The following is a 27,755-nucleotide window of genomic DNA, read 5'->3' on the forward strand; positions in this document are numbered from 1 at the left end:
CAACCAGAAACACCTAACACCCATTTTAAGCTGGAGAAGGGCTGAAGGATTTGGTCTTTTCTATACTGGGGTTAAAATAACAACATTGGTGCCTTGAATAGATGTATAAGACACTTATTGTAAATATAGTAATGTAGTCCACTCCCCCCACCCAATGCTAGGCTGATTTTTCCATCTGGGGTTTAAGAGACAAAACTGATGTCATAAATCACTGCAAAATTAATATTTGCAATTTTAAATGCAAATAATTTAAAATTTCTCCTCAACATGAAAGTGAAACCATTTCTGCCTCATCCATTCTAATTATAGATGAATATCACTGCCCAGATCCCTGCACTCCTCCTCAGGCAGAACAGAAAATCCTATTTTATACCCCATGGTAAAAAAAGGTCATCTAAATCCCTCCTGGCACCAAACGTTTTTAGTTTTGAAGAATACAAATGCACTCTTATTTTAGCAAAAGCTGCATTCTTTAATGAATGTAACAATTTACATACATAACATTGCTTATTGGACTTCTCTCCATGATGCATCAGTTTAAAACTCTATGCGATACAATTTTTGAATTGAGGCATTTAGAACATACATATTTGGACACCTAAGCCTAACCTCCTCAAACTATCCCAAGTAGAGGATTGCCAAGGAGATCTCCACAGATTAAAACTATTTACTGTAATAGGAATTTCACAAAGCACAAAACCTAATTGTCACTGTAATGGCAAAGTAGAGGCAATGTACTTATAAAGTAGCAACCTAACCAAATACATTTCAATTCTATGGCTGAAATTATTTACTTACTGCATAACAGAAAACATAATAAACGGATGGTTTCAATTTTATTTGGGAATATTTTAGAGTAGATAAATGTGGGAGATGGAGGAATTTTTTAAAAAAGAAATGCCAAAATAGTAATTGTTCCCTAAAATTAGTAAATACAATTTCATGTGTTAACATTGCTTTTTCTGATGACTAGAATTATAGGGATTTTATTTTAAAAAAACACATACCACATTTCATGTCGTTGGAACTTTAATGCCCAGGGGAATACAATGCACTAACAGATTTCTAATAAATGAACTGGAATATTTATTTAAAAAAATGCAAACAACCTCAGCATTCATATTAACAAGTAACAAAATGCACTAGTGTCTGGAACGAAGTTAACAGGATGCTAGCAAAATTTATATCAACCATACATTCAACTGTGCCTGAGTGTTCATACAAAACCACTACAACTAAAAAATTTCACCTGTGCAATACAGAAGTTTCTCTGAAAGAAATTTATCTGAAAGAAATTTTGTTTGACTGGACGAATAGGTTTTCCCAACTGATATAGAAATCATCAGCCATGACTCTCCTCCAGTGAGGTTCAGAGCCATAACTTCAAAAATACACTTGCGTGCCATTCTAATCACGTCGGGATTAATTTCACCCTGCTGTTTGACTATTTCTGGCAAGACCACCATCTTTTATAGAAGTTTCAGAAATGCATCACCTGTAGTATTAAAATACTACAATCACATATTACTTATTTACCCGTGTACTTGGTATGCATTATGAAACTTCCAATAGGTAAGTGGCCCATCAGAAAATAGTTTAAACAGCAGGGCTTAACCTCAGCAACCACTCTGACTGATATCTTTTCCTGAAGATTTGGTAATTCCCATTGTAGTGAATACCTGTAAGAGAATGAAATAGCAGAACTAGATTAAAATACTAACAACAAAGCATATAAAAAGTTTTCAATTATATATAAATATATATGAACAGCAACATGGATATCCATATCTTACTCTTTAATGTCTCCACTGATTCAATATAACTAGAAGGAAGCTCTAAAATGCTGAATTAAATATACAATGCCAGGTAACAGAAAACGGGTGGATATGCATATATGTTGGAGAATACCTATGCGTGGAATAAATATTCTCTTGCTATTAATACAGGTAGTCCTAGACTTGGCAACTGACTCATATTTATTATGGTTGCGGTGTCCTAGGGTCATCTGGCCACTTTTGCAACCTTTTGACAAGCAAACTCAATGGGGAAGCCAGATTCATTTAACAATCGTGTTACTAATTGAACAACTGCAGCAATTCACTTAACAACTGTGGCAAGAAAGGTTGTAAAATGAGACAACACTCACTTAACAGATGCCTCACTTAGCAACAGAAATTTTGGACTCAGTTGTGGCCATAAGTCAAGGACTACCTCCTATTAAGCCAAGTTTCCTTTCCTTAAAAAACCACTCTTAAGATTAATGCACTATAGTATCTTGTTTCCCAATATAATGACATGTGGGAAAGACGCTGGAAGAATGGGCAAAGATAGCTGCCAAGGAAATAGTCAGGGAAGAGAGAGCATAGCCCACAACCGGCTAGTGGGCAGGGCAAAAGACAGTCCCTAGTTGTAAAGGAGATTGGGGGGGGGAGGGAGGGGGGTTGAACTTTCAAGATTTGCAAGATACTGTCAAATACAGCTTTACATGAAGTGGGATTAATTCATCTGGTTGTGATTTCTATCTGGTTTAACCTGACACCTAAACAGCAAGTAATTCAACCTGAAATAATTACTATTGTTCTAGAAAACAGGGTATATATGTGCAACGTATTTTAAGCAATATTTTAAAAACACTATAATTATTACCTCTGCACTAGTTGGATGTATGCCAATTGTTTCATCAAGTAATTCTTTTGTGATACCACATTTCATTGCTGCCCCAAAACCCTGGGTTATTTCCCCAGCATTAGGTCCAAGTATATGTAATCCTATTACACGGTTCTATAATTAGGAGATGAGAGGTAGAGGAAGAGACAAGAAGAGATCAGTTACTTCATTTTTCTCCCTTTCTACTACTACCTCACTAAAGAATGATGATCAAATTCCACAAGTTAGCCCTTAAATCTTGTTGAAAATAATAGAAATATTTAACTTTTAAATTGCTTCCTTAAAAAAAAATTGGAACACATAAGATCAATTCTAAAGTAATAAAAATATACATAGATGTGTATATTAAGGTCTACATAGATATGTATATTAACAGCTTTATATATAATGGTATTTCAAAGCAATTAGATGGATTTGGATCAGGTATTAGAAAAAGAATGAAATTCTACATATGATACTTCTAATAAAATAAACATTGAAATTGACCAATATCATATTCTACTTGATAATCCCTTTCCCCAATGGAAAAACTGCTTCAGAATAATAGGAGCCAGCAAAAATTAATTTAACAATCACTTCTACTAGATTTCAGGCTTTTGAAAGAACCCTTCTGTTTAAGGGAGGATTTTGTATCCAACCTACAGCAGATATTTCAGGGTTATTGTAAATATCAATACAGCAACACACATAACATTCATTTCTGAAGATATGAACATAAAAAATTATTTTAGAGCAAAATACATACATCATTAATCTTATTGCAGATTATTTTTGCGTAACAGGTATTGTTGTCTCTATTTGGTATTGTCCATTCAAGTGGCCAGAAGTAAGTGTGATATACCTGAAGAAAAACAAATTTCAGCTGTTATATAGGTTTTTTTAAAAATCTATGTGTTTGACATAGGGCATTTCTGACTAAAGCTAGAGGTCTGCACGGCAGAAGTCTAAACTATGAAATGAAAACATGAAGTCTTCTGCTTGTATTTTATGAAAACGATGATTACAGTGGTCTCATTCTGGAAAAAAACCACAACTCCACTATTTTGGATACTTTGGTTTTTCAATAGATTACAATGTCTTCCTAACATGGTCTTCAATACTATGTTGTTTCTCTCATCACATCTTTAACAGAAAAACAGAGTTGGAAGGGGCCTTGGAGATGTTCTACTCCAACCCACTGCTCAAGCAGGACACCCTATACCCATGATGGCGAACCTATGGCACGCGTGCCACAGGTGGCACGTGGAGCCATACTAGTGGGCACGCCAGCTCAGCTCTGGGGCGCATGTGCACGCCGGCCAGCTGATTTTCGGGCCTTCTGGGCCCACCAGAAGTAGGGAAACAGGCTGTTTCCTGCCTCTGGAGGGCCTGGGGGCAGGGTGGAGAAGGCCCGTTTTTCTTTCTTACCTGGCTCCAGATCCTCTCTGTGTATCTGGGAAGGGCGAAAACAGCCTTTCCCACTCCCTTGGAGGCCCTACGGAGGCTGAAAGGGCCCATTTCCCGACTCCTGGTGGGAGAGAAAGTGACGTTTTTTTCCTGTCCCCAGCCTCCAGCGACTCCTAGAGAGGCTCCTACAGACTCCTAGAGAGGCATCTAGAGACTCCTAGAGAGGTTCTGGAGGCTGGGGACAGCAAAAAATGTCACTTCCTGTTCCACCGAGAGTTGGGAAATGGGCCCTTTCAGCCTCCGTAGGGCCTCCAAAGGAATGGGAAAAGCTGTTTTCGCCCTTCCCAGATACACAGAGAGGATCTGGAACCAGGTAAGAAAGAAAAATGGGCCTACCAGGCCATCATGTGCCAGGAGCGGGGGGGGGGGAGGGGGTTGTGCATGCATGCGCGTGGGCACGTGCGCGCACGACCCTCCCCCGCCCCCCCTTCCTGGCACGCGATGGCAAAAAGGTTAGCCATCGCTGCCCTATACTATTTCAGACAAATATCTCAACCCAATCTCTTCTTAAAAACCTCCAATAATGAAGCACACACATTCTCTGAAGGCAAGCTGTTTCTCTGGTTAATTGTTCTAACTGCCAGGAAATTTCTCCTTATTTTTAGATTGATTCTCTGCTTGATTAGTTTTCAGTTGTCATATATACTTTCTTGCTGAATGACACTGGGATCCAATACCAGACAATGACAACCACAATTGGGACTGGAATATTGGTGGTTGAATGAAATGGTTGTTAGGCAAGATGCCCATGTAACTGCTTCACTCAGTAAGTGCAATCCTGGCTCTCCCATTTGTGGTCATTAAGTGGATGGAGCAAAAGAGCTACCTCGCGAAAGAGGGCAGGCAGCTCCCCTACATGCGAGGAAAGGAACTCCTGCAGCGGGTTGCAGAAATAAAACATGGATCATCAGGTTTTCAAGATTGTTTAAATGATAACTGAATTATTATGGATAACCTTTTGCAGACACTAGTAATGAGTTATGCTTTGATAAAGATATCTAGGAAAAAAAATTCCCCTGTGAATTCCATTACTGGATTTTGTTGATCCTAGAAGCAATCAAACTGGAAACTATTGGCTCAAAACACTTTACTGTAGGAGCACTGAATCAAAAGGACATGGAATGCTGAATTTTTTTAGGCAATGGGGGAAATCCCCCAACTAATTTTATAACCGAGTACCAATCATATGGCTTACAGTTATAACTGATTGCTTTTTGAATTTGCCTGATAACAATGGACATATTGTTATATTGCTTCAATTTGGAAACTTATTTGTGTTGTATATTAAAATAATTTTGACTGGTGATTGAAAATACCCAGTATGTAAAGCAGATTTAAATAGTTAGCTTATGTAATGCAGACTGAAATAATTAGCTTTTGTAAAACTGGATGATCTGTTGTAATATACAGGTCGACCTTTGACTTACAATCATTCTTTCAGTGAATGTTCGCCAAGTTACATGAGCACTGAAAAAAGTCACTTATGACCATTTTTCACACTTATGACTTTTGCAGCATCCCATAGTCACGTGATCAAAATTCAGATGCTTGGCAATGACATGGATGTTCCAGAATCATGTGATCACCTTTTGCAAAGTTAACGGGGAAACCAGATTCACTTAACAACCGTATTACTAACATATCTGCAGGTATTAACTTGACAACTGTGGCAAGACAGTCATAAAATGGGGCAAAACTCGCTTATGAACTGTCTTGCTTAGCAACAGAAATTTTGGGCTGAATTGTGGTTATAAGTTGAGGACTACCTGTATATTTCCATCAATGGTAGAACTTATATCACATTACATACATTACAACAGATCATACAGTTTAACACCCGCTAATTAAAAAGTATGATGGATTACATGACTGGCGATGTGTTATACATGTTTTTTTAATGTAACGTTTTTCAAAGAAAAAGTTTCAAGTGTACCTCTATATTTTCTTGTCCAAATAGTTCAATAGCTTTTTCTTCAGGGAAGCCACAACAACCATATTCCAAAGGTGTAAACACTGTAGTTGGCACATTAACATAATCACACTAAAAATGGAAGCATAAAATAGGACTCAAAACATGTAAGAACAATAGCAAAGAAGCCAACAATTGTATTCTACCCTAAATACTTCAAGACCAAATGTATAGATAGTGGTCCACTCTGGAGCAAAAAAACCAAAACAATTTTCAGCCCTTTTCGGGATATTAGGTAAAGGGTATGCATACATACTTAAACTTTATGGAAGAGAAAAAGTTGAGATATTATGCAAGCTTATTTTTTCCTTGTTTAGCAGAGATGCTACATCAGACAGAAGTTTTTAATGTAACTTTTTAATATGTAATTTTTAAAAAATTGATAATAAATACTATGTTACATGTTGCCAAATTTTGCTATTTTACTTTAAAAATATAGATGATTTCTAAAGCAAAATATTACAATCATTGCTATTATTTTTAATTATTGCAAATCTTAAGTTGAGAGACTTCAATGTTTTGCTTTTTGACTATTTGTTTCTGAGTATGGTGGCTTGATATCATAATACAATTTAATTTGAATTCTGAATGTTATTACTGGAGTAGCTTAAAACATAGATTTCCTCCAGTCCTATTCCCATAAGAATTTATACAGTACTATATAGGTCCTGTGTTAGATTTATTCAAATAAATAAATAAAATTACATTTTGAAAAAACAGTGGCTACTGATGTACTACATTTCAACTAAATTTAGAATCAGTAGACAGATTAGTTTTACTTTCCAGCAAAATTATTAAGTTTTATACTAAAATCCAGTGCAATAGCTCATGGAAATTTCAAGCTCCTAAATATAAGGTTGCCAGCCTTTTGTCTAAACTTAAAAGTCTTTCTCTACTATGATTAAGAATATACATTTACCTTTACAGAACTTCCTCCAAAAAGTCTGCGAGCTAATAGCTTGCCTGCCTGTATGGCAACTGGTGTAAGTTCCAGCTTTCCTTCCAAAATATCCCCAATCGCATAGACATAAGGTACATTGGTTTGTTCTTCATCATTCACAGGTATTTTCCCATTACTTGTTATGAAAGAAGAAGATAACAACTGAAAATCACAGCTCCATTATATAATTGCACCTTTCTTTCTCCCTCCCTTCCTCCCTCTTACACACACACACAAACACAATTTATCTAAAGATTTATGCTTAATATGTTCCTCAAGCAAATATTTTAAATTATTAAAGCACCCTGTTATTAACACAGCTGCCTGCAATTACTGCAGGTTCGAATCTTACCAGGCTCAAGGTTGACTCAGCCTTCCATCCTTTCTAAGGTAGGTTAAATGAGGACCCAGTTTGTGGGGGCAATAAACTGACTTTGTATAAATATACAAAAGTATGAAGGCTATTGCTTAACGCATTGTAAGCCGCCCTGAGTCTCCGGAGAAGGGCGGCATATAAATCAAATTAAATATATATATATATATTTCCAAAGTAAATAATCTCAGTTTGTCTACAACAAATTGACAATTAATTCAAGGAAGTGGGATCTTCTACTTATAATACTAATCTAAAACCAGTCAAATAAAAAATATAAAAAAATCTCAAAACTGAAAACAGTTGTGCATTTTCATTACTGGCAATAAAAACTGTAAGCATTCAATCATAATCTGAATTAATCTAAAACTAATTACGATCACAATGTTTAAGATTCAGTAGCTAACCTTATAATTCAGGACTTTTAAATAAGCATGTGGAAGGTATTCTCTTTATTTTTTTTAATAGAATTTGAAACATATTATCAGTAGGTTTTCAGGAAGTAAAACAGTTCAAATACTTACATTTCATTCATTTTCACACCAATTTTATCCAAGCCAATAGTCCTGGTGCAAGCATCACGGCCAACAGCTATCAAAACCTAAATAAAAGGAATCATGTTTGAAATATATTGTGGCAGTCCTATATAAGAACTCTTTTGCATACTCAGAAGCAGTTTTGTTTAAAAGCACAATAGATTTTGCTACAAAACAAATTCAAAAGTATTAGCATAATTCATTCCTTTAGCATTATTAATGGATAGATGTTAGCAATTAAATAAAAGGGAGCAATCCAATACCAAAAGTTCAACAATTTTTGCAAAAACTGCAATGGCAAGCTATTACTAAACTCTAAGATTTACCAACCATATGCACAAAAAATGCAAAAGTTCTTACAGTGTTATATTCTCCTTCAATCACTTGTGATCCTTCAGTGGATTTTGCAATTACTTTGAGTTTTCCAGGCATGCCATCCTCCAGCTTTATAATCTGCATGGAAGAAGAATGAACAAAAAAACTACAGCATCCTGTATTGCTATAGTCTTTATTCTGATTTGTATATTAGCCATTCCAAACTAAATCATTGTTTATGCTTATGCTTATATCACCCAATTCTGGAAAGAAAAAAAATCTTACACTGAAGAATACTTGCCTCAATAGGAACAAACTTTCTGATTAATTTTACTCCATGTGTTTCCATGTAGGCACCTGCTTTCTCTGCCATTTCTTGATCAAAGCCACGAAGAAGAATTGAGCGTACCATAACAGTGACATCCAAACCAAGGCTAGTAAGAAATCCTGCACATTCCAAAGCTACATAAGAGGCTCCCACAACTAGAGTCTTTCCAGGACAATAGGGGAGGGAGAAGAGGTCATCGCTGAAAGGAAGAAATATTGGTGTAAATTATTCTGTCCAACATTCTGTCTAACAAACCAAAAAAGTAATGGTTTCATTTCAACTAACCTCGTGATACAATATTCTTTATCTCCTGGGATACCCAAATATCGTGGTCTTTCTCCAGTAGCAATCACAAATGTCTGTGCTGTATAGAAAGTTTCTTGTCCTTTTCTGTTGATTGCCTAGTAAAATGAATCACAGCATCACATCTACTATCCTTTTAAACATGAAATATTTTCCAAAAACTATTTACAACAGCATAGTTTTATTATGTCCTACTCTTAAAACATTTTATATAGGGCAGGCAACATTCAAAGGTTGCTATATTTTGTGCTTAAGTTGGTCATTTTCTTTTGTTCTTACATACCAACTATCCTACTTTGGATCATAATGTGAAGACTAGCTCTCAGGAAAAGCTTTAACGACGGGAAAGGTAAAGGAAAGAGAAGGGACAAACAGAAACAAGATGGCGGATCTCAGCTCCTGTGGCAATGAATACACAGTTGGAAAACCTGAAAGAGTAGACTAAGATCAGACTGTCAATCTATGTGGTTGCCAGGAGTCTACAGTGACTTGCACACAATCAATCAATCAATCAATGTGGATGACACAGAAAAAACTATTGCTGCTTTATTTTTGATGAGATTTGCAGGCAGGTACTCATAGTGTCAGACCTGCCACAGTCTGATCCCTTAGGGAAGAAAAACCGTTGACTCCATTTGGTGAAAGTAAAAGATACTTTTACTAAGAGATGCTGGTTGCAGTAAAGTCAAGTGGAATCCGAGTTTCCCATGCAACAATACAAAACTATTTCCTTCAGTCCCATCCCTCTGCCCATGAAAATCCAAACCCAGCCAATGCCGGGATGTTTTGCGAATGCTGAGGTGTTTGGGCTGGTTACTTTCCACAATCAGGGCAAATGGCCTTGAAGATGCCTTGGCATCAACCGGTTCCATGTTGATGTTTTGCGAATGCTGAGGTTCTTTGACAGCAGAACACAAGTGTGGCGCCCAGCCAAAGATGGTGGGCCTGACCCATACACTATATGTACAAATTCTCTATACACTTCTAGCCAACAACTAAACAAGTACATTGTTGATGTTGCTATGCTGTCCATATATGGATGTAAATCCTTCATTGAGAATTAATTATTGCTTCAGCTTTTCCTGACAGGGACTTAAAAATATTTAATTTTTTTAATAAAAAGTCACTTTCTTAACCAAGTTTCCTGTAAGCAAGAGACAGGCACCATACTTATTTTTGTTATTCTTGAACAGAAAAGACTGACATAAGGTACTTGTTTTAACTTCTTCAGTGTTACTTAAGATGGGACATTTGAGAAGTTTAGAGTTTAATTCCAATGTGAATTATTTTATGATGGAAAATTTTCAATAGTGCTGTTTGATTTTAAACTTGGAATATTTTTTTCAATATGTGTAGAGAATAGAAATTGTAAAAAAATAAGAGAATCGATACAGAAATTATTAATTTTATTATCCAAATTGAAAAATATGCATTTGAAAAATCAACGTTTTCTTACTAACATAGGTAGTATTACATCTCTCTCTTCATATGCATTCAAAACATTTTTATCTAATTGCATGCTATCATAATGGGAACAAATGGGTTTCAAGCTTATTCTAATTACAGTTTTAGAACTACTTAGTTGGTTTTTGTTACCATAAGTAGTCTTTCTTTATTGAAACAATGCCTAAAATGGACTTAGTCCAAGAACAGTTTTAATGGAATAGATCACAACTTGTTCATTTCAAATTTAAATGTCCATTTTCATTTTCTTACTTTCAAGTGCATAGAAAGCCTCTTTCAATTCTCACTACTTTACATTACTCATATATGGAACTTCACCACTCTAACTTCTTTCAAGTAATAAAAACAGAATGTAACATTAACATGCAAAAGCACAGCAACAGCAACATAATCAGATACTTGCATTTTAAAAAACTGATCTTTACTTCTATAATATTCATAACCAAATGCAGTTTCAATTTAATACAGCAGTCGGAAACACATCTCATTCAAATGCACATAATAAAATCAGCAATGAAAGTTGCATAATGTAATATCAATTTGCAAATAAATTAATATAAACGGTAGATATAAAAATCTTAAAACTATTTTCCTTTTAGCAAAGCTCCAGTTAAAACTTTGTACCTATTCTCTACAAGTGCCTCTAAAACTGATTATAATATGTTCATGTATCTATTGGTTACTAATAGATTCAATGTCTTTTGAGTGGTTTCAAATTTAAGATAATGTAGTCTGCAACTGCAAGCAAGTTTAACAAATTTCAAGTTTTTTCTGACTCATATTCACTTTGACCCGACTTTTTAATCTAATATAAAACATAAGGTTGTATCAAAAGGCAGACTCCATATGCCAATTTCAATGCTTCATGATTTTTTTGGTTTTCAAAGAAAATGTTACTGTACTTACAAATATTCAAATATCATGCATCAAATGAATAAGTTTAGAAGCAGATGGCAACCAGTCCAAACATTTAATGTAATTTATGTGATAAATTATTTATGGGGCCTGACTTCTGGTACACCCTATAGATTCAGCCAATTTGGGATGATTAAAACTTATGTAAATTTCTGCAAGTACCTTGATTTTATGTGGTCCAATAAATTCTCCATACGCATTGAGATATGTCACAGTTTTCTCACGTAAAGCCACCCGATATCCCCAATTCAAAGACCCTATGTAATTTTGAATTCCTTCAACCATGGTTTCCCAATTGTGTTTAACTGAAAAAAGATACAAGAATCACAGTATGCAAACAGATTAATTCATATAATTTATAGTGAGCTTGTACAAGTACAGTGCAATATTTAATTGGAAAATATTTAAAATCCAAATGCTTTAGAAATAAGAAATCAGTATCATACTGAAAACACAAACAACTATTTGTCTGTCTCTGTCACGCACACTGATCCTCTATATATGACCAGTCACTCATTGGGACCTTATAATCCAGATTTGAAGTAACAATGGCCGGACCCACCTCCTGTGGTCATATGATAGGACTAACTGTATTCATGAATAGCTAGTATACCTTCTGAAAAAAATTTACAAAGCAATCTTCAGGGACTAGTCAAGGCAGTCTTTCATAAACAGATACTATTGAATGGGGAAAAAATACACATGCATATACATACATATGAATGATAAAGAATATTCATGGTTCTTTAAGAGGCAAAGTACAGAACAAGTCTATTCAGACCAGATTGCCAAGTTTGAGAATATTCAATGAAGAGACAAACTTAGTTTTACATTAGTTGCAAAATTTTCACAATTCACAAACCTTGCTGATCATATTCCCAGCCAAACTTTCTTGAATCTTGCAGTGCCTGACCTAATAAAGCTGCTTGATGCATCAACTTTTTAGGAATGCAGCCAACATTTACGCAAGTACCTCCAAGCCCTGAAATGGAAGGTGCAATTTTAATTGTTTTGTTTAATGTTACAAGTATTTAAGAAACGTTATCATTAATGCAGCTACCTTTTTTTGGTGAGGAAAACAAGAAAAAGACATCTGCCTCTGCCTCCCAGCAATTTTGCCTCATTGCAGCAAACAGCAAACAGCCTGCTTTACTTTCATTTTTGTTTTCAGCATAGCTTGATTAGTACAAGAAAAAAAATCTGCTCCAGCAATTTACTTCCTTGCAGCAAGTAGCAGAGGACGCAAAACAGCTGAGAGCAAAACAGCTGAGAGTCAGGCGGCCAACCCAATCAACTTGTACTAATTAGGCTGTGGTGAAGCTGAAATAAGCTGCTTCTTGCTGCTTGCTGCAAGGAGGTAACTGCTGGGAAGCAGAGGCCAAAGGGTGGGAGCCAGTGGGTGGGCGGGGCTACATTTGGTGTATAAGACCTAAATTTTCACTCCCTTTTAGGGGGGGAAAAGGTGCATCTTATACTCCGAAAAATACAGTATATAGCTAAAGAAATGGGCTTGAAAGAGAATTGAAATATGCTGACCAATGGTTTTCTCGAAGAAGCATACATTTGTGAACTCAGATGTAATTTTACATCTGTAAAATTACTGTGCCACAGTAATTTTATTGAACCATTTAGAATAAATAGAATCGGGAATGTCAGCAAATTAAGCAATACGTGGCATTAATAAAGTTAATGCAAGCATGAAACATACCCCATGTAGTACCCAATGGTGTTGGCACAACGTAGTCTAAAACCATGACCTTCTTCCCTAAGGTGGCAGCTTCCTGAAAAGAACAAACAGTAGATAAGCAGAATAGATTATGATTTAAACTATAGAATTTAAGAGTTACAACATATTAACAATAGTCACTAATTAAAATAAAATGCCAAATGTATGCTTTCACAAGTCAATTTAGCATGTATTAGATTTATTCAAAAGGATGATAAAGAGAATTAAACATGGTTCAGAAATAGAATATATAAATACAGAAAGAAGTTCTGTGCAGTGCTCAGCTTCCTTACATTATTAACCTTGAATTATTAAATCTAGTCAAAACCAATCCTGGAGATTTCCCCTTCTCTATAAACATATGTAAGTTACACACTTGTGTATATGGGTATGTATATGTTAAGAGTATATACATATTAATAAATGCTGTCCATCTCACTGCTGAATTGACTCTAAGTGGCTTATAAAGTAATACAAAGATAATATAAAACAATTAAAATTAAGAGGGATTAAATATTTAAAATATTTAAAAATCATTAATTTGATTAGGTACATATAGGGATGTTTCTCATGATCATCTCCTTTTTTGCAGTGTTCTTTCAGACAGATATCTTTCTTGTTGAGAACAGAACATTCTGGGAAACTCCAGAACATTCTGGAGTGGTCCTGAGGATTTTGTTGTGAGGAGTTAATCCACTGCAAGTGATTTGGGTACCTAGAACATTGTAAACAGCTTTCAGGTTTGAGGGTTAACTTCTGGAAGACTGCTGGATCATCTCTAGAATGGCTGGAACAATATCCTCAGAATAATAAGATTTTGAACACATACTTCTTAATTTTACAGATTTTTAATCTTTATTTACTCCCTCTTAATTTTAATTGTTTTATATTAACTTTTTATCACTTTGCAAGCCACCTAGTTGTATATAATGAATCCATTTATGAAATTAATTTATCCTCAACCTTATATATAAAAGTTGTGTGTATTCTCTCACAAAGAATACATAAGAAAATGAATAGACATTTTTCGCCCTGTTTCAAGCAAAAAAGAAAAATGGATGTAAGACAATGGTGATGAGGAAAAGAGAGAACCTTAATTAGCATTACAAAAGGATTAAAATAACTAGGAATTAGGAAAAGGCCTAGCACTCCCAAAAGGCTAATTTTCTAAGGTATCCTAGGCAACTATGATGTTTTTTTGCATTTCTTCTATTCATTTTCATCCTCACAGGTATAAATTTTTATTTTTCCCCACAGCCTCCAAGAAATACAGAAAAATACAAAGGGCCAATTTTTTAAAAGAAAAAAAATGGATTAATTTATGCATGAACAATACATACTGGAGCTTAGAAAGAATAAGGCAGTTTTTGCAATATTGATTATGTGCTATCAAGTCTATGTTGACTCATAGTGACCATATAGATTTTTTTCTGTTATCTGTCCCAAATCTTGTCCTTCCAGTCTTCCAACAGTGCACCCATCACTGCTGTAATTGTGTCCATCCACCTTGCTGCTGCTCATTGTCTTTTTCTCATTTGTTTAACCTTTCCCAGCATCATATATTTCTCAAGAGGTGTTTACACCTGGTCATTTTGGGGTTGAGTGAGAGCTCTAAGTTTGATTTATTCTATTACTTTTTTTTCTTAGCTATTCATGGAATTATCAGGAGTCCTCTTCAATATTAAATGTGGTCTCGATAAAATATAGGAGTGATTTGTCACTGCCCTCTCCTGAGCAGTATGAAATGATTCGTTTGCCATGATCAGTAAAGTGATATTCTACCTCCAGCATAGTTCGTTATCCCCGATGCCCAATCAAGGCGACTACTTGCTTTACCTGAGCAGATGGAATGTTTTTCACAATTTCCTTTATCTGAACATGATTGCTCTTGGGATACATTTCCAGCACTCTTCACTCATCCTTCCCAAGAACACTCACTATCACGACAATGAAGTAGCACCACACTACTTGGGGCTTGGGAGGGAGTTTGCAATATACAGGTCTATAACTCTAAATTGTTAAAATTTTCATGATGGATGGGACTGAGGAAAATTTATTTATTTATTATTTATTTATTTATTATATTTCTATACCGCCTTTCTCCCGTAGGACTCAAGGCGGTGTACAGTCAAGAAAAATATAGACACACAAACATCATAAAATTGCTAATTAAAATTGTTACTTAGTTTGGTCAATTAAATAAAACCCAGAATTAGATAACATTTAAAAAATCATTTGCATGTTTGTATGTTTAGCCCTGCCTGTTGGAACATCAGGGTCTTGAGGGCACGGCGGAAAGCACGGAGATCAGGGATATTCCGTATCTCCGGGGGCAGTTCATTCCAAAGGGTTGGAGCCCCCACAGAGAAGGCCCTCCCCCTGGGAGTCGCCAGTCGACATAATTTGACTGACGGTACCCTGAGTAGTCCCTCCCTGTGAGAACGAACTGGTCGGTGGGAGGCTATTGGTGGCAAAAGACGGTCTCGTAGGTACCCAGGTCCTAAGCCATGGAGCGCTTTAAAGGTGATAACTAACACCTTGAATCGCACCCGGAAGACCACCGGGAGCCAGTGCAGCTCGCGTAGGAGAGGTGTTACATGGGCGTAATGAGCTGCGCCCATAATCACCTGCGCGGCTACGTTCTGGACCAGTTGGAGCCTCCGGGTGCTTTTCAAGGGGAGCCCCATGTAGAGAGCATTACAGTAGTCCATACGGGAGGTAACTAGGGCATGAGTGACCGTGCGCAAGGCGTCCCGATCCAGAAATTATAGTTCAATATGGAAATCACCAGGCCAAAAAAGGCCAATACATGAATATCTGTATCCACTTGCAGCAAAAGCTGATGTGTAGTGGCTAGGGTACGTGTTTCATAGCATTTGGTAAAATTTATGTGTAGAACTCTATGTAGGATTCTAGCTTCATTCTACCTACTCAAGAGCTTCTGTAACACTACGATGTAAGCAAATTGATTTGCCTATCGGTTCAACATCAATATGAAATACTGATTCAGTCAGTCAGTCAGTCAGTCAGTCAGTCAGTCAGTCAGTCAGTCAGTCAGTCTGTCTGTCTGTCTGTCTGTCTGTCTGTCTGTCTGTCTGTCTGTCTGTCTGTCTATCTATCTATCTATCTATCTATCTATCTATCTATCTATCTATCTGAACCAGTAGGATGAATCTGGATTTTAAAAAACTAAAACATAGAAGTAACATTTGAGTACATACCTTGGAACAAGCAAGTCCACCAGAACCACCACCAATAATAATTAGGTCATAATCATATGATTCCATCTCTTCACCCTTTTCATTCCCTAAAAGCTTCTGCAATGTACCATCGTGGTAAGCCTGCAATAAAAACATAACTTATTAAAAAAGGATGAACCTTTTATTACTTTTCTTAAACTTCAAATGCACAACTGTTAGATTATATCTACTGGGTTTCTTCCTTTTGGGACTGGCTGTTTGATCCCATGAATATTTCTGGAAATAAAAAGGACTTTTACAATTTCCTCTTCAGAAGTCACTCTAGAAAAGTGAAGGTGGGTCTTAGTAGAAAAAGAAACCTGAAAATTCCTTCATTCCCTTTATATTCATGTAAACTCTACTTCTATGAGCAGAAGGACACTAGATAAATCTTGATGCTGATCCTCAAGATTTGTTTAGCTAACAGAATGCAACTAACAAGGTCAGCAACCATACTGAATATCAGTGCTTTCTTCAGCTTTAAAAGATAATAAAAACTACAACTGGAAAATTCATTTTTAAGCAATTAATGTAATCCATAGCTTTAGAGAATAACAACACAAAAAGATAATATTAGGGAAAGCTAATACTACATTCTCAATCTACAAAGAAAAAAAGAATGTTTATAATAAACAACTTATAATAAGTTATTATAAACAACTTATAATAAGTGAGCAGGCTATTCTTTACAATAATTCATTTCAGTAATAACCAGAATTTGTGAAAGTAATCTACTGAGGAACTGCTTAAAATGTGAGTTAAGAGTTATTTTCATATATAAGAGAAGGAAATTGAAGATTACTTGAAAAGTTTGATCACATCCACCAATATGGTTTCCATTTATAAACACATTGGGCACAGTCCTTTGGCTCGTCAGTTCTAGTAATGCTTCCTGGATATTAGGTCCATCATCTAGAATTAATAAAAGGGAAAATATTATTTATAATAGTAAAGTTCAGTGATTTGCTATGCAGCATAAAGCCTGTTAACATCCATTCAAGTAGTAAATTAAAATATCCATGTCTATTACAAAACAAGACTTGAAAGAATAAAAATATTTATTCACTAACTGAAGACACAACATTAAAAATTGGTTAATCTAAAGTTGAAATATGTTTTAAAAGTCTACCAATAAAAAAGTCTTTCAGACTTGTAAATTTCTGTGGAGATGCTCAGTCATCCAGGTCATAGTTGTCTCAAAGGTGCCTTTTAAAAAGGTAACTGGACTCCCCCCCCCTTTAGATGTTTCACTTTTCATCAAAGAGGCTTCATTGGTTCTAGCAGGATGGTAGGAGCATTGGAAGGATTAGTTCTAGCTAGTCCTGTCAGAGCTAATCCTTTCATCGCCCCCACCATCCTGCTAGAACCGATGAAGCTTCTTGGAAAAGAAGTGAAAAGTCTTCCTCAGAGAAAAAGTAGTTGCATTTTGAAAAAAAAACAGATTTGAGACTTCAGACTTGTAGCATTTAAATGCTGCAAATCTAAAAAAAATAGCATTATTATTCTCATACAGTTTAGTCATAAAAAGAACAGACAATTCCATCTTGGGCAAATTTTGCTTGATATATTATAGTTATTCTCAACAATAGCTAGTAAAAGCACAAGACTGCTTCATTATCACTGATTTCCAAAACAAAGTTAAAGGACTAGTATACCAATTCCACCCTTGATACTATAACTGTCAAATTCTCCAGATTTTTAAAACATAGTTTTGGATCTTTTTAATTTAAAAAAAAAGGAGGGGGAGGGAAAACTAGAATAAAATCATCACGCATTTTTACTTTTAAGAATGCTTCTGAGCTCATAACAGTTCCTAGAAAACAGTTCCTACAAATTGCAAGGAGTTATAAGTACTTATATGAAGTGTATCTTTAAAATATAACTAACTTTCTGAACTTGCTTTAAAAAAACTCAGTTACTGGTATGTCTAGTAACCCAAAAGATTAAAAACCTTTAAGCCCAGTTTCAAACTGGTTTGATAAAATGAAAGCAGATATAATTAATCAGAATTATTAAGGTTCAGGTAAGGCAAAACACAATTGATATAAAATATAATTGAAACAAAGTATCTCAAAATCTTTACCAAATCTTCAACTAAAGAAGGAAGATAGGTGGAAAAGGAAGATTCAGACCTTCCTACAACTTTTCTTCTGAGTTAAGCATTACATTTAGTCAGCTTTCTATATAAGAATCTGGGCAGAATCACTTTCTTAAGAAGTATTTTCTTGCACTATAAATTTATTAGGAATTAAAAATTCCTATTTAATATTCCATCTCCAGATTTATACAGTAAAGTTGTTTTTAGGAGTGAGTTGTCTGCAACATACTGATTTGGGTCAATACAATTAGAATCAACCACTTTTTGGCTGCTAACTAAAACACAAATCTAACAGATAAAAATCTTTCTTGCAGAATTCAAAATCTAGGAATGCAGAGATGTAGATTAAAAGGTTTCTGTATAGCCTCCAACTTAGTTACCACATCTGGCATTTATACAGAAGACAAGAACTTGTTTGTCCCATCTGGCTGGTTTCTCAATTAATATATACAGTAACATCGGAGACTTAAACAGATACCACCAAACAAAAGATGAAGAGCTAAAGAGAAATACCATAAATATATTGCAACATAGGACAGAAATTTTAGCTTATGAAGAAAGCATTTCCTCAAAGCATTGGGTATTATTCAGTCAAGTCCTTATGCCAAGTGCATTATTTTATTTTACACTGAAAATATATATTGGGAGAGCTGTAAGTCAAACTGCAGTACAGTTATAGTTGAAAAACATTTTTAGATAATCTTTTATTCTTTTCTTTTGGGGAGAAAAATGTGATAAAAATAATTTGTTATATTGTGTACTATACAACATATAAAAGAAACAAATCAAAATATTTGGTTTAGTCTGAATATATGATACAATAATAATTTACCTGTTATCTGCAAATTGTTTTTTATTCCAATAGCTCTTAAAACAAACCTAATCTAAACATTTACAAAAATTTTGTAAATTTTTTGCAAAATTTACAAAAATGTGCCAGATATGTGCTAAAAATCGTAATTCTTACCAGCAGTATTCCAGTCTCAGTTACTTAAAGGAACAAGCAGGGAACCTGATAGGCACAAAAGGTACCACAGGTACCATTATGGGGGGGGGAGACTCTAGTTGAGGTTTTTTTTAACAAGTTATCAAGCAACATACACACTTTGAAATGCGAATACTCTGTTGGTTATCGGGCATCTCCCTTCTTGACCACATCACAAATGGCATCATTCAACATCATTTTGGTGTGGCACCAATTATAGAGAAAATGAGAGAAGGGCGGCTCTGCTGGTATGGACATGTCCTGAGAGCAGCACCTTCCACAGTTGCCAAGACTGCCTACCAACTAGAAGTCAATGGCCGGCGATCTTGAGGGTGCCCAAAACAGAGGTGGTAAGACACTATCAACAAAGATATGCAAGCCGCGGACTGGAACACCATGCAAAATGGTGTTCAATGATCTGAAAAGAGGACCCTGCATGTGTGGGAATATGCTAGGAAGAAGAAGGAACTGTATAATTCCAGAGCTTCAGTATGAATTTTAAGAGTTATGTGTTCAAAACAAGGTCTTGAAAAGTTGTGGCATTTTATTACACATTCTAGTTGGAGGAAGTTTGAATTGTATATAGAGATTGATGTTATCCTTACCAATCTTGTCAAGCTCCAGAGCACTATATTCTACTCCCAGAGTATGAAAGAGATCTTTCACCTGTAAAAAATAAATTCTGTTAAGGAAATAGGAAAAGACATAAAACTAGAATTTATGCTTCTCTTGGAACAATGCTGCTCTTTATATTAAGCAAGCATTTAAAATAAACAAATAATTAATGGCAGCCTACAGTATTGCTTAAAATATACTGTACATAGGGATGCCAGTTTTGATCTTTTGTGTGTGTGTGTGTGTGTGTATACACAAAATCATTAGTGTTTTTTAAAAAAATACACATAACCATTTAAAAGTGTGGGGAAAATGCTCACTTAAATAAGGAACCAAAGCATTTGGAAACAGATGCAACAAAGCATCTTTTATTTGCATGTACAACTACAGTGATTACTGGGCTCCTTGCCAGAAGAATGCAAAAGAGCCTTGAGGGTCACAAGGTTACAGGTTATACACCTTCTAGAAATGATACATAAGACTTACAAAAGCAGAGTAAATTATAACAAAACCTTTATTACAGGAATCTGATAACAATATGGGAGGATCTTACTATGAAATAACTCAGTTCTTCTGGGGTTACATTCTGTTCTTCTAAGAAAACTCCAAATCCACCTTTTTTACTGATACTAGCACTTTTCTAAGATAAACAATGCCTTTTTTTTGTACCCATAAAATATTGTTTGTCCCCCATAGCAGTTTAATCTAAGGCCACATTCAAACAATAATATTCTGCTACATCATCTTCCAGTTATCTATATACTACTAAAATTCTCGTGTCTGTTTGTGACCTTCAATTAGTCCAAATTGTGCATCATAGCACAATTTTTGAATGAAGGTACCTAAAATCTTCTACCTTAAAAAGATTATGTACAAAATCATGACCCCATTACACCCTTGTAATTGAAATTCCAAGGATCTTCATACTAGATGCATTTGCAAAGTTGTGGCCACTACAACATCATCACAGCTGTGGTCACGTGATTGTGATTTCCAGCACTCTGTGCCAGTTTCCCATAAGCAAAATCAATGAAGAAGAGGATTAAGGATAGAAACTACTATGCAGGAAGGAGAATGGCATGTTTACCAAGTGCAGCTTTCTAGAGGAGAGGAGAGGATTTGAAGGGAAAAGAATATTGTGAATGTTCTAGCTGTGGGATGTTGCCACTAAGTTCTAATTAAAGCCCTTGGTTAATTCTAAAATGAAATTAGTAATTATTTTACACATAGCAACAGCATATTAAACACATTACATGCTCTAATATTAGCAAAAACAAAACTATTCCAGGTAAAAAGATAGTTAATCTCAGAAGGATAGAGTAATTTGGCCATAAAACTATTTACTACATTCCATCTTCCTCTTGAGTCAGAAGGGAGGTGAAACTGAAGTTCTTCTTTGATATAGCTGAATGTCACTTGTTTCATTATCTGAAGCAATCAATCTCTCAAAGAAATCAATACTTTCTTATCTCATATAAGGGAACTGACTAGTTTACAAGCATATTTTTGCATGTTGCCTTTTGTCTGATGAATCCAAAGTTCAATGAAAAGTTCTGCAAATGTTTCTAATTTAAAGACATAATTGTTTTAAGTTTTAAAAAAAGGCTTTCATTGTTTCAATTTGTAAATATATCTTAATGGTAAACTATATTAAAAACCTATGATGTCAATGAAGTACAGAATTGCTTTTACATCCATGACCTTCTCAGAAATAAGCAATACAAGAAGTCCTTGGGATACAACCAGCAATTTTTAAAAGTTACGATGGCACTTTTAAAGGGGGACATAAGGGGGACTTATGACTGGTCTGCAATGCTGTGGCCACTGCAGCACCAACGCAATCATGTGATCACGATTCAGGCACTTGGAAACCAGCTCACAATTACAACAGTTGCAGTTGCATGAACACCATTTGTGACCTTCCCTGCTGGCTTTCCATAAGCAAAGTCAATGGGGAAGCTGGCAGAAGATCAAAAGTTATTCCCACTTCTTTTTCATCTGCCTGCCCACCACTGTCCATGTTCCACAGTGCCTGCCTGTCCATAGCTCTCATTCACCAGCCTACTTGTCGGAGACTCCCACCACTTCCCACATCACAATCATATGTGCTCCTCACTTAACAACCTGCATGTTTCCTGAGGTTACAGTAGCAACTGGGACTGCCAGCACTAAGCGATGCAGTCATGTGGCATCATGCAGTTCAGGTCCCAATTGCTGTGGTAGCTCAAGGGCTAACTGTAGGCAGCAATTTGACACTTGAAAATACTGAAAACTTTGAGAGATGTTCATTTTATTGATTATGAAATATAGATGTTAGATGCAGAAAATTAAATCTGCAATTTAAACTACCGGATATAACTTATAGTGAATACAAGCACAACTGTTCAGTAATTTAACATACAGAAAACGAGAATACAACCCCTTATTAGAAAAAAAGTCTTTTAAAATAGGACTGTGTTATAATGTACACAGATTATATGGAATAAAAATAATTTAATTGATGCTTGGTGTTTATGTAGTGAATCTTATTTACCACCTCTGTTTTAAGAATGCCATCTATTGTATAAAATGTGTTTACGTAACTTATTTAACAGTTCTTAAACTTACATCCTTATAATAGCAGCTCTTTCAATTTAATTGCTAATATGACTTTTTTCTGTCTTGTACAGGTACTTCCTGGATAATCTCCAAGGTCTAATGGGCAATAGCAATTCCTTCTGCTAATATGACCAGGAATTTAACTGGTGTTTTTTTCGGTGGGGGTGGGGGGGAGTAGAATCCAATTGGTTTTGTGTAGTTTAAAGAATAATTTAAAATAACTTTTAAAACATTTTATTTAAACGTGGTTCCAAGTGGTTTTGCCCAATGGGGAAGCACTGGGAATTGGCACAGGTCACAAATTGTACAACTATCTGAATTCTATTTGACTTCCACAAAAGCCTGGGGGAAAAATTCAACTGCTTTGAGCACTGGCTCATATACCGGTAGGCACAAATTCCAAAGCACTTGTTCATAATCATTTTTGAAGCATGCACAGCCCTAAAGGTCAGTTATACATTGCAGTTGCTTCTCATTTCTTCAGATGACTTAAGGTGATAACAAATATATGAAGCTTATCACCAAACTACAGTATAATCTAGCCTACCAGCTGATATTCAGCAGTAACAACAGCAATAAATAAAGATCTATAACAAATTAATTCCTAAATAATTTCACTTAAGCAACATTTTCTTAGAAGTAGCAGCATGCTAATTAAAAAAACTGCCTTGGAATTCAAAATTCTCTAAACCAATTCAAGTACCTTAAAATCTACAGTGATCTAAATGTTTGCTCTCATGCCTAAAGTTTTGAAGATAAATTAGTATTCTGCAACATTAAGTTGACTCGATGGGTTATTTTATTTAAATATATATATATATCTAAATATTTTCACATTTAAAATTTAATATTAAAATTTAAGATATGTCTTTTTTCCTTTCCAATGTGTAGTGTTTCAAATAAACAATGGGCTTCTTATTATTAATCACACATTCATCTTTTAACATGGCAAGCAAAAATATACTTATAATTTTACATATTCCATCTATGAAAAAGGAAGTTTCATAAATATTACACAGCAAATATAAAGATTGCTATTCTCTCTGTAGCATTCTGAAAATTTTCTCTGCAGGATTGTGGGTCCTTCCAGAATAATGATGATTTAAAAAAAAAAAAAACTATTGAAAACGGGTCTCCCCCTTCCTTTAGATCCCAATTCTTTTATTGCATGCAGGTAACATTTCTGTAAAGCAAATGGGCTGCACCAGAGCATGCAAAAAACTGAGGAAACTCAGCAAAGCAACAATATTACTTCCAATTTGTGGTTTAAGTGATATAAGCTAAAATATGGCTAGAAGCCAGCTACTATAATTTATATCAAACACAAATAAGAAAATAATTTGATTTTATTCCTTAGCAGAATTAGAATGTAGGATTTTTAAGTAGCCTAATACTAAAAGATTAGTATCTAAACTGTTTGCTAAACTAGTATTTAAAAGGTTCCAAAGATAAAATATGGAATGATATTCACTACTTGGACTAGGAAACCTTTACCATTTTGTGCCAGCACACTGTGTATTACAAACAACTGTAGTACAAGTAATGCAGACATTACCGAACTAGGAGGGAGAGTCTATGATTTCATCTCCATACCTAAAAGACACTTAGTATTTTATTGGAGATGGTACTAGTCAAGAAAAATTGTAAACCAAGATGTTGATAAACAGCTAAAGGAGAAGGGGTAAAAGTATTGGCAGCAAGAAAATCCACTATCAAAAATAGAAAGGCAGTTAACTGAAAAACAGACAGGAAAAATTCAAATGCAATTATTTTCTTCCTATGCCAAAATACTATTGCTGGATGAAAGAAATGGAAGCAACTGAAGGCTATGATTGAAGACTTCTGTTGTTGAGATCACTCTGGCTATACATGATTTGATGAGTTCTATTCGTATCTTGAGGGTATATACGTATATCTTACGTATATACCATTTATATACGTAAGAACAGGGGAAGATCCTGAGACTTAAGTATTATGTGATAATTCACATCAATACTTACTCTGCTCACATGGTGATTTGAAAGTTGATCGGAAATTACTTTAGTGGGAATAGTTAAGATGGACAATTCAGAAGAATCTAGAAAAGTTTGCAATATACAGTGGCCCTAAGTTTAGCAGCCAACATACATACATACATACATACATACATACATACATACAGAGAAGCAATTCAATATAATTTAAGTACAGCTACTTTTTTATTATTATCCAGTGCTGCATATACAGAATTGTACCATAATCATTCATGACCATACCTATTTTTGAAGATTTGTTATAAATACCCCTTCTTCTGCATTATGAAAAATAGAACTATAAAAACAATTAGACTTTCTTAAGTAGATTTGGAAATAAGTATTTCTGAATTCAACACATGCCTATCTATTCAGGACATTTATTTCAATGATTTCATTTCAAACCTTCAGGAACATTTGTAAGGTAATAATATATCCGCATATTTTTTTTAGTACTAGGTCAAATAAACATTTTGAATTGATTCTTAATCCAATCAAGCCATCAGAAAGAAACCTCACTTTAAAGGTGTTTTTTAAAAAAATGTCATTATTAAATTAATAAGGAAGATCTAGTGGAGAATCTTTTTAATTGTATGCAAATAAAATTCAGTGGAATCCTATCTAGGAAGGAATTCATACTGTCAATATTAGCAAAAAGTCTGCATCTCACTATTTTGACCCGGGAAACACCTGCATATCCTGAAATCTTTTAGTATAAAGCTCCTCCCAAAGTTATTTCACAACGAGATTAACTGTGTTTAGTTGTTTTAATTTGTAGTTATTTATATTTAAATTTTGATCTGGTTCCACCTGTAGTTTAAATGTAGCCATTCAGAAGTGAAGCATGAAAAACTCTGTGCCCTTTTGATTTATTTATACTTTCTTAAACCTAATATTTTTCTTATTCTGTATAATTTCTTCCCTATATTGTCTTTTGAGTTTACATTTCTATAATCTGTAGTATTTTTTCCTTGTATAATTTCATTCTCTTTATCCAGATCCTATTTTCTACTTCTTTAGAGATAATGCAAGATTAATATATTCTAGTCAATGCTTATTCACATTAGGTCCTGTCAAGTATATCATAATGGTATTTAATTGCCACAGAGCTGAATTTCCACCATGACTCATTATATTAATGTCTTCCTAGGCCCACAATAATACCCAATGAAGTGCAGCATAATAGCGAGAGTTATACAAGACAAGCTGTTGTACAAGGGATGTTACTCAATAATAAGCTGTTTCTTCATAATTTCCAGAATTTCTTTTATATAGAGTATTAGTTTACAAATTAGTCATAATTAAAACCTGCAACAAACAATTACTAAATTAATGTAATCATATATGTTTGTTTGTAATTAAAATTCCACTTCCAGCAATAGATCAGAATAACATCAGGGAAGGGATTCAACATTTTATTTCATCAATCTGTTTCTCTGGAATCTGTTTAATCATATGCTTATTTGTCTAAATTAAGAGCATTTACATTAACTACAGCCACAATTGATTTTATTTCCATGAAGAAAATCTCTATCCCAACAACTTGAACGTTGGAGTTCAGAAATGATACACTAAAGGAAAAAATTAAAAAATATATCATATTTTACAAACAAAGGCAAATATACATGTCCCAGGATATTATTGCAGGACCCAATGTGGGTCGACCACCGGGATCAATGCTTTAGTTTCCCAAGCTTTCGGAGTCGTGCTGGAGCCCATCCTCAGGGAGCTTCTCTCTCACCAGAATGATCGAAAGACTAAACCTCTGGTCCCGGTAACCGACCCAGATTGGATCCCATCATATTTTAAACCACACTTATTTACCATTATTTTAATTTCCGTGTATTGCACCTTCTCTTCCTCTGAATAGTTTAAATGTTTCTGAACATCTTACCATACGGCATAAGCATAACAAATAGACAAATAGACTATGTAAATACAAGTGGAATTTCATGTGTGAGCACACATTTGCCCAATTGTCAAAGGACACATTTTATACGTCCTTTCAATGAAATTTATTTCCAAAGAATGCACAGCACCACATTCCTTAATAAAGGACTCAGAAATCCTGGCACTGTAACTCCACCTGGGATTCCCAATTGAGGTGGGTGATGAATTAGCTCTTTAGACAAAACTTTAGGCAAAGGAGAGCTGGGCTCCAATTTTGGCTCCAAAAATCGCCAGTGTTGACTCCTGTCACTGCCTGGACAAGTCCCTTTGGTGGTTTTTGGTTGGTTTGTTTTTTTGGCAAGACTTCAAAAAAGCGGTTTGCCACCGCCTTTTTTGAGAGTGTTGGCCACCATGTTTCAAGTGTTACAAAGCCCATGCTGTGTGGCTCTCATGAGTGATTGGCCCAAGCAAGGTCACCCAACCGGCTCTATTGCCTTAAAAGGGAACCAGAATTCATGTCCTCCTGCCCTGGTGCCTGCAATCGCTAACACAAAAGTTTACGTTGCCAAATTATTACTTCGAAGCCTTAACCCGGACGCCCTATTATGTCACTCCCGCCGGCCGGCCAGACCGCCGGCCCGCCCGAGCCTGCTGGCGCGAAACCACTGGGGAAACCATAGCGAGGAGGGCCTAGCCTGCGCCATATGTGTATATATCTATATCTATATGTGTATATATCTATATCTATATCTATATCTATATATCTATATAGATATAGATATACCCATTTCTCCAGATAGCGGAAGAGGTTGCACAATGCCTCGAGGGGAGGGAAGAAATATAGCTCACGAGCAAGAAGAAACTGGAAACAGCAACGGAAGCGAGCGAGCGTGTGTGAGAGAATGTGTGCGTGTGAGGGCTTAATACGAGGAAGCTCCGACCGACCTGACACCAGCAGAAACCGAAACGGCAGCCTCAGGCGGCAAGACGGGCCCGGCAGGGCCGTTGCCACGGCAACCCCTGCTTCCTCTCTCTCTCTCTCTCTCTCTCTCTCTCCCCCTCCCCACTTCCCCCGACTCACCTTCCTGCAGAAGGGACAGTAGCTCTTGCTGAAGATCATAACCCAGTGGGTGGTGATCAGGCTGCGGACGCGGAGCTTCACCGCATCCGGGTCTGGGAGGCGGACTTGACCCGGAGGCGGCATGGCGGGGGCCTTCGCTTAACACACACACACCCCACCACCACCACCACCGCAACGGAGGCCGAAGAAGAAGCAGCGCGGACTTCCCGGCAGGATCTCAACTGTGCGGTCACCTCCGTCTCTAGGCGCTCGCTC

The 27,755-nt window shown here is 35.7% G+C and overlaps 1 protein-coding gene across 1 annotated transcript; it reads right to left on the reverse strand.

Annotated features, from left to right (window-relative positions):
* Window positions 1-448: 448 nt before the first annotated feature.
* TXNRD3 (thioredoxin reductase 3) lies at window positions 449-27,755 on the reverse strand. Its single transcript, XM_070936900.1, has 16 exons — window positions 27,501-27,755; window positions 19,910-19,970; window positions 17,024-17,133; window positions 16,204-16,323; window positions 12,965-13,037; window positions 12,119-12,238; window positions 11,419-11,561; window positions 8,860-8,975; window positions 8,548-8,773; window positions 8,292-8,384; window positions 7,920-7,996; window positions 7,002-7,158; window positions 6,047-6,154; window positions 3,413-3,508; window positions 2,647-2,781; window positions 449-1,679 (listed from the first exon to the last, which is right to left on the reverse strand). The coding sequence occupies exons 1-16, from the start codon at window positions 27,621-27,623 to the stop codon at window positions 1,617-1,619; spliced, it is 1,821 nt and encodes a 606-aa protein (XP_070793001.1). The 5' UTR covers window positions 27,624-27,755; the 3' UTR covers window positions 449-1,616.

This window comes from Pituophis catenifer, unplaced genomic scaffold, assembly GCF_029215685.1.
Source record: "Pituophis catenifer annectens isolate HBS135680 unplaced genomic scaffold, rPitCat1.0.hap2 SCAF_2, whole genome shotgun sequence".
NCBI classification, from domain to species: domain Eukaryota; kingdom Metazoa; phylum Chordata; class Lepidosauria; order Squamata; family Colubridae; genus Pituophis; species Pituophis catenifer.